The sequence below is a fragment of the Buceros rhinoceros genome, unplaced genomic scaffold (genome assembly GCF_000710305.1).
Source record: "Buceros rhinoceros silvestris isolate BGI_N320 unplaced genomic scaffold, ASM71030v1 scaffold6776, whole genome shotgun sequence".
NCBI lineage: Eukaryota > Metazoa > Chordata > Aves > Bucerotiformes > Bucerotidae > Buceros > Buceros rhinoceros.
The window spans coordinates 18554-26653 of record NW_010415702.1 but is presented as its reverse complement, the minus strand read 5'-3'; the positions used below and the strand labels follow the sequence as shown (position 1 = coordinate 26653).

The window sequence follows — 8100 nt, the reverse complement described above, 5'->3', positions numbered from 1 at the left end:
TGTCTGACGAAGATGGAGATTTTTCAGGCTTCAGCATTCAGCATAGGAGTCTTTGTGCAGTGAAAATGGTTAAAGTGAGTGAATTAAAAATGAAATGCTGCCACGTGGCTCATAAGATTAATTTCTAGACATCCATAAAGGAGGATTTTGGTGGATCTGGTGAAAGTGGCAGCTGAAGGAGAGCAAACAGTGAATGTTTGTGACAAGATAGCGGAAATATCTTTGAGCTTTTATAATAGAGAAAGATAGATGATATCTGCCTAACCCTGAAGGACGGTACAAAGGGAAAAGCAAAAAATAACTGAATATGATACTGGGTCGCTGCAAGTTAGACCCATTTCTTGGTGCCTGCAGTTTGTCCAGCCCAGTTTGCACATTTTTATGAACTAATAAAAGGGACAAGAACTCTGCTCTCGTCTGCCCGCAGCGTGCTGTGGCCACAGTGGAAATTCAGTGACATGCAGCATGATGCTGTGTGACTTCGATTTGGTAACTACAAGGACATAAGAACTGAAAAGATTCCTCAGTCAGCAGGCAAACACGCGTCTCTTTGGTCTACAGTGTCACCTGGGCAGAACATGTGTAAAGAAAAGGTGAGAGAACATTTGTTACGAGGTGAAAAATAACCTGTTTTTCCCCCTGGTTTTGACAGCCTCACGCATTCATCTCTAGTTTATAAATAACGTGGTTTTGTTGATAGTGCTAAAATGCATTTAATGTTGATAATGTTAAAATAAATGCTAAATTTGCACAGCTTATTGTAATATTTATTACGGTGTTCGAGTACGTTTACTGATGCTCTGTGCTAATAGTTCTGAGTCATCACAGGAGTTCTCAAAGCCAGCGATATATTCCTTGACTTTGTTTTATGTTGGGTCTTTTTTTTTTTTTTTACTTTACTATTTGCCTAATTTCCATGTTGTGGTAGTGAAAGGTTTTGCCTGTGTGCACTTTTTAATGCACTGCATGACATAAGTAGTCATTACGACTCACAAAATAGGCACAGGCAAACGCAACTTTAATACTTTTTTATTGTAGTACTATCATTTACTTTGGTAAGTCTGTATCCCTGTTTAAAGTGCCTTAAAGCAATTAAAACTTTAAATTCAAGTATTTTAAAATGTACAGAGTATAAGCACAGAAAAAAGCTGCATAGTGAAAATACTAGAGCAGGCTGATACATTCAGGATGCCAAATACTCAAGTATTAACCACACCAGATCAGTATTAAGGTTAACAATAATTAGCCAGCTTCACACAGTAGGAACAGGACTGTGGGCAATATAAACGCATCGATCTTACCATTAACGGAAGAGAGAAGCATAAATCAGCACTGGAAGATTCTGTAGTATCTGGTTCTGTAACACATGCCGTAAGTCATAAGGCAAATACTGACACTTAAATTAATCTTTCACATGCTGCTGTGAATCCAGCAAACCCGGTACACGGTTTTCGAGATCCTGAGCTGCTGCAATCCCCGCGATTTCCATGTGAGTGTGACATCCTGGATTCTTAAAATCCTCATAAACCATCAGTCTTGGCTTAATACAATTTTGTTTCAATTTTTGTTTGAAATCTCACAAGGTCATCAAGAAGCGGGTGTTTGTTTCTGTTTTTTCCTGTGTACAGATGCAAGATCATCTACTGTACTTTGTATTTGCCCAGAGCTACTTCGTGTAGTAGCGATAGGCGTGGTAGACATGTACTTCCCATTCGTAGCCCTTACTTTGTCCACTTAATTTGAAGGAATAATAGTTGTACCCTGGTGCCAAAGTGCCTCCTTAGGTGAAATAGATCGAGAGCGTAACTCACCTGAAACACTTGTCAGAAGAGGAATTTTTTGAATATACTTTAATTCACATTGTTGTACTAAACAAAGTTAATTAAACACCAGCATTCAAATGGCTGGTTGACTCCTTTCGTCTGAACAGCTCTAAGGTAGAACCTTATTTGCTGTGTCTAGGAAAGCTGGGCCCAGGTATGTGTGGGCATGTAAGAGAATGGTGGAAATTACTGCTTCAAAGTCAGGGAACAATATGGCTAAAATATTACTGGTTTGTAACAAGAATTTAAAAATGTGTATAATTGTGTAAGGGAAAGACATTTTTGCTCAGTTGTTGCCTAAAAAAATGAATTTAAAAATACCAGCCACTTCTAAAAGAAAATTCTTTGTTAACAGTTCACGTATTTTGAGAGAATCTTTGCATGTAATTTTTGCTGTTAGAAAGAGTTATTTTAAAATATATTTCCAGAAGTGTGACAGTCGTGATATAAATTCTTAAAAGGGTTCATCAGTTGTTACACGTTTGCAATACTGAATAATGAAGAGAATGAACTATGCATTTCCCATTTCCAGAAAGAGAAAACACATTCTCTTTACAAAGGCAGAATATGTCAAAGTATAAAGTTACAGTTTAATTATTGTAATATTTGGTGAAATTCTACAAAACAAACAACAATAATGAGAAAATTAAAGGGTGCACCCAGAGTATAAAACTAGTAGGAGTTCGGTTTCTTGGAATCTGAACTCCCTTGTTCCTCTCCCTTTCTTTTAAAAGACTCGTGGGTTTTTATCGTGTTCTCCGAAGCGCTCGGTAAGATTCTGCAGTTGAAGCCGGACACGCAGCAGGCCGGGGAGTCCCTCTGCAGTTTATTTCCAGAGCCTGGTGGAGACGATCTTCGGGTGAGTTTGCTGGAGGTTAAGGTTTGATAGACGGGATGCTGCAAGATCTTCTCATTACCAGCCTGACTTCAATGTCAGGAATTTTCTTTTTAGTGTGCAAACAGCCTTCATCTGTCACTGCCAGGTGGAGATCAAAGCGCAATGAAACGGATTTTTTCCTTAAGCGGGGGTTGTCCTTGAAAAAAGAACCTTCCCATTCTTTAATGACTTCATCCACTTTTTCTGTCCTGAAACAATAAAGCAAATGGATTTATAATGTGGATTACTGCTCCTCAGGACTGCTTTTAAACTACAGAGAGAAATTGCATAAAAAATGTCATGTTTTTTAGATAGCTACTGAGAGACTAGATTTTTTCTTTTATTTCACAGGTTCATTCTCCAGAAAAGCTAAATAAAGGGTGAGGGTTCATTTTATTCTTGGTTTTCTACTTTTAAGTAGACATGAATAAAAACCCACTGCTCCAAACACATCAGGCCCTTTGTTTCCAAGGAGAAAGTTTGGAATCCAAGCTCAAAAACTTTGCAAGAAACCTCTGTACTATAGCGGGCAGGAGAGAATTCTGGCATCTGAAAGCCTTCAGAACAGGGAGGAGGAAAAACTAGTTCAGATCCTGACCTCAGAATGTAGATCGACAATTAAGTTAAACAAGAAAAAAAGAGCAGAAGAAAGATGTGAATTGAAAACCCAGCTGAGTGAGTGATATTTATGCACCCAAATCTTATTGATTTAATCCCCTACGTGTGTGTTGGGATCCAGATCTACAAGTCTGACTCTGGGGCCTTACTCAGGTGGAGTAACTGCTCCCAGCTGAGCAGCCCCATGTGGATTGGACAGACCGTGTGAGGTGAACAAAGCTCAGGGGTAAGAATAAGTGTCAGGCCTGGGGGGGGAGGTGTAAGGTGGCCCATGTGGTGGCGGTAATTTTTGTCTGAATTTCTACATGTTTTCCTCAGCTGCCTGCAGATTCGTGCCAGTGGCACGGTACGCTACAGGCTGGTTAAAATGGAACCTGTAATGCTAGTCTACAAAATAGAGTGAGGCCATCCAATACTACTGAAGTCCTGTAAGATGAACAGTTCACACTAACAGACTTTCACATGTCCACTGAGGCGCCAGGCTCTCCGTGCCCTGATTTCAACTGGTGGAATGGAGGAGCTGCCAACAGCAAGTTAGAGCAGCCAGGCCTGAATTTATGTGCATAAATCTGCCCCAGAGGGCTGCTGTGAACACGGTGTGGGCTCTTCTGCTTTCAGCCTTACCCAGATGAATTATTCATAGTCTCATTCTCAACAGAAATAGAAATTACAAATCCGAAGCATCAGCATGCTATCGTTAGCTTCTGAAGTAAGTGCTAATAAAAAGAACTTTAAAATTTAATGTGTTGTTCAGACATGTCATTCAATACACCGTCAAGAACTATCACCGCTCATCTGGAGCTTCTTGGCTGTGTGGGCATGGTACAACAGATCCTAAAGAAGGGGAAACTCAAAGCTGTTGAAATGTAAGGCACACGATTAAACTTTCAGTTGTTATTTTGTGAAATTCATGTTTATCTTACTGTACAGTGCCATGAGCTTCAGCACTTTCCTTCATAACGTGTCCATCTAGGATTGCTTGTCTTGTCATCAGCTCCACCTTTGCAGGTTCACGCTTCTTTCCACCTCCTGTAAAAGAAAATGCAGATACAGTGGGTGTGCGGAAGAGGAAGGTCAGGACGTAGGACCTAGAGGTCTTTTTTCCTCCTGCTGCGCTGGAAGAAGATCCTTTCATAGTATCCAGTGATTTGTCGGTAGATGGAAACCTCCTCTGGGGCCATTGCACCCTAAGGGGAAGCTGTCTAAAAACTCACGGGAAGGCGACGTAAGGGCAGTCTTGCTAGTGGCTGGCTTTTTGTCATCCTGCTGGCCAGGCTGAGAGCAACGAAACCTGCAAAGATAAAAATCATTACAGTCATCTTGTAATACTTAATTACTTTAATCCAAAACTTTTCTTATTAGCAGCTATGAACAATTTAAAAAGTATGGGAACCAGGAGAAGTTCTGTTTGGTGGTTGTGTTGTGAGGATTTCTCATTCTGCGTGTAGAACTGAAGGGAGATACTGAAAATAGCTTTGTGATTTCTTTGTTGGTTTTGGACAGTTTCTAGCCAGTTTGTTGTGCACCAGGAAGACCTACATAATTTCATTAATACTGAAGTTACAATGAAACCATTTCTAAGGGTTTTATACTGTCATCTTTTAATGATTGGTTCATGTGTTTATGATTCTGATGATGGTTTCAGTGGCAAGTCCTGAACTGGAAGGTAACTTTGGGCTCTTCAAATAACGAGTACCTGTTCTCTTCTCGCTCGAGCAGGCTGCGGTATGTGGCGATCTCCTCCTCCAGTTTCATCCTGGTGTTCAGCAGAATTTCGTGCTCTTGAAGCTGTTTCTCAATACCTCTTCTCACGTCCAGCAGCTCTTTCTCTAAGCATTCAATCTCCCCTTCTAGATTTTGTAGCTGCATGTGGTACTGCTGCTCTGTGGCGCGCAACGAGCGTTCCAAACCCTTTTCCTGTGAAATTTAACATATATTTTAAAATTTGGAAAGTACATGTGTAAAGATGTTAGATGTACTTCTCATTAACAATCTGTGTATTTTTACATTGGTTCTTTTAAGCATATTTGTTAGGAACAGGAGTAAAGCTTTGCTGAGTAATCTTCCAGTAAGATCTCTAGTAATTTGAAATGGGATTTAAAAAATGTAGTTTTCTGTTGTACCAGCAATCCACTACCATTGATTTTACAATCTCTGATTTTCCCTGTGTGGTTAAAACAACTTCCAGCTCAGGACTGTGTGAAATCCGAGTGGAATGTGTGCTCTTACGGCTTATCTATATTAGGCAAGTCAGTAAATTCCTGATGTATTTTATCAAGCATGAATTGATTAATTTGGTCCACACATTCAAAAAAAGCCATAAACCTGTGGTGAACTGGTTAGATGGAATGACCAGGAACTTGGTGACGGAGGGTTGTGCAAATAGCCGTTTGGCAGGTGAGGAAGCCTGCGAAGCTGAGTGTGAGTGGCCGCTCCTGAATCCAGATGTGTGAACTCTCAACCGTGAGCAAATGGCTCGTGGGTTCGAGCAGCGTGACGAGCTGGCAGCCCCCGCCGAGCTCTGCGTTCCTGTGTGTGCACATTTCTGCTGCACGGTGGATCTGCAGCTAAATTGTACAGTAGTTTATATCAAGAAAAAGATTCATTTTTTCCAGGAGATTTCAAGTTTCATTTTACGATGCTTACCACAGCGTGGAGAGATTCAATTTCCATCTGCATGTGGTGCCACTGCCGCCGCGCTTCACAGAGTTCTGCTCTGGCTGCCTTTAGTGCTTCTGCATCTTTGTCCATTCTTTTAATTGTAGCTTCTTCTCGCTACAGGGTGTATAAAAAAAGATGAAATCATTAAAAAAATATTCAAATAACAAAAATAGATACATCAAAGTAATTAGTTGGCATTTTTTAGAGTCATATAAATTTGTTCAAGCTCATGGCGAGGAGTTAATACTTTATGTGCTGTGAAGACGGGCAGCCCTTACCCTGCTGTGTGGATTGGAGGTGGCTGGCCGCATCTTCCTCCCTCCCACATTTGTTGTAGAGGAATTCCCACACAAATTAACCAGTGGTATTGAGACCTTACCTCTGGAGTCAGTGGGCGTAGCTTCATGGAACTCAGGAACTGAGCCAAGTTTGAGCTGCCAGGTTTGAATAAGTTTCTTTGGTTTTAATGTATTTTTGACTTCTTATTGAGAGAGAGCCCTTTGGAGTAGTTGCTTGAATATCTCACAATGGACAAGTGCTGGAGTTACGTTTTCTCCTGGCCTGGTCATTGACTAGGTTCCAGGTTGTACCTCCATCCACTGAGGTACGGGCAGTATTTTTGTCTAGACCTCAGCTTGCCCTTGTCAGTGAAGGACAGGTTAGTTAAGATTTATCTACCTTAGGAGGGAAAACACTGGCACGTTCTCAGAGTGTGTGCTGTCACCCGTGTTAAATGTGACCGTTCAGAGGTGAAGTGCCTCTTCTAAGCTTAATCCTGATCTAAAATATTATCTGAGATAATTTAACTTCCAGAATGATTGTTTCGCCTATGGAAGTTATTTTCCCCTTCTGAATCCCCTTCTTACACTGACAGTGGTAGGATGCCAGAAGCACGTGAACAATACATGCTCATTTGCATGTTTTCCTGCTCTGTGTAGGTTGTAACGATGCCATCAACTCTAAGAAAATAAACTCTTTCATTCAGGTTTTATGAAGCAAGTAACGTAAATTTCCCCCCCTCGCCGGCCCGTAACATAGTGACCTACTGTAATTTCATCGTGCCATCGTTTGGGTGAAAAGCCTACATCTGCCTAATCTACAAGTGAACACTCAATATTCTTTGCTTGCCCTTTTGTCCTGGGATCTGCAGAATGTATGTGACAAGATTATATCAACATACACTGGCTGCTCTGGGCTGAACACAAGTATCAGCTTGTCTGAACTACGTGGGTCTGAGCTGCTGAGTGCTGTTGGGTTGCTGTGAGATCAGCCCGACTGCAGAGTCATCTGGCCTGGGGTAAAACAGACCTCCAGAATTTCTGCAGTACCCAAGAACTACAGCAAGGTGATAACATCTCTAATTTTCACCCTGAATTTCTTGACATATGATGGCCCAAAATTGTTTTACTGTTTTATTTCAGAGTTCAGTTGGGTTTTGGAGGTGTTTCCTATGTCAACCTCTTAACAGTAGCGCTGGGTGTTGACAACAATCCATCTGTATGAAAGAACAAACCCCATTTGCTAACGAGTATAACATAGTTTTACTGTGAACAACAGAAAATAGCTCCTGAAGAGGTACAGGTCTCTTTAAAATTGATGCTAGCAATGGTAAAGGTTTCTGCAGCTACACGGATTCCTCCCATCGCCTTTGATTTCGAGATTCTCTTTTCCTGTGGGAGAACTGGTCGGAGCTAGAGGTTACCACGCTACAGCATATGTCATCCTCTCTTAAATCACACAGCATCACTGCTGTAGGTACAGAAAAACATCCTGAGGAATTACAGTGTTCCCTTAGTGTGACTCTCATGCCCTAAACCGAATCTATTGCTGTCGTTTCTAGTTCACATCTTACCGCAGTACAATCCAAATCCCTTCCCCAGAAAATGCTGCATTGAAAAGGCGATACCGTACCTCGGAGGGGCTGAGGGAGGAGCTGGGCGGGCAGGGCTCGTCTCCTCGCTCGGGAAGGTGCGTGGCTGCGTGCGGTCATTACCTGGCTCCTTGCTGAGATGAGGGTCTTGATCTGATGGCCGGTGAGGAGCGTTTCATACTTTGCCCGGCTCTCTCCGAGGAGCTGGGACGGTCCCGTTCTCCTCCCATCCTCCTCCTTGGCTCGCCCCG

General features: G+C 41.8%; 1 protein-coding gene across 1 annotated transcript in view; it reads right to left on the bottom strand.

Annotated features, from left to right (window-relative positions):
* Positions 1–2698: 2698 nt before the first annotated feature.
* The window catches only part of KRT222 (keratin 222), an 8415-nt gene continuing 3013 nt past the window's right edge, over positions 2699–8100 (bottom strand). Inside the window, exons 2-7 of the mRNA XM_010137511.1 lie at positions 7973–8091; positions 5965–6093; positions 5015–5235; positions 4533–4609; positions 4242–4347; positions 2699–2909 (exon numbers count right to left, since the gene is read on the bottom strand). Of these exons, the coding sequence (XP_010135813.1) occupies positions 2699–2909; positions 4242–4347; positions 4533–4609; positions 5015–5235; positions 5965–6093; positions 7973–8091 (863 nt within the window). The remainder of the gene's footprint in view (positions 2910–4241; positions 4348–4532; positions 4610–5014; positions 5236–5964; positions 6094–7972; positions 8092–8100) is intronic.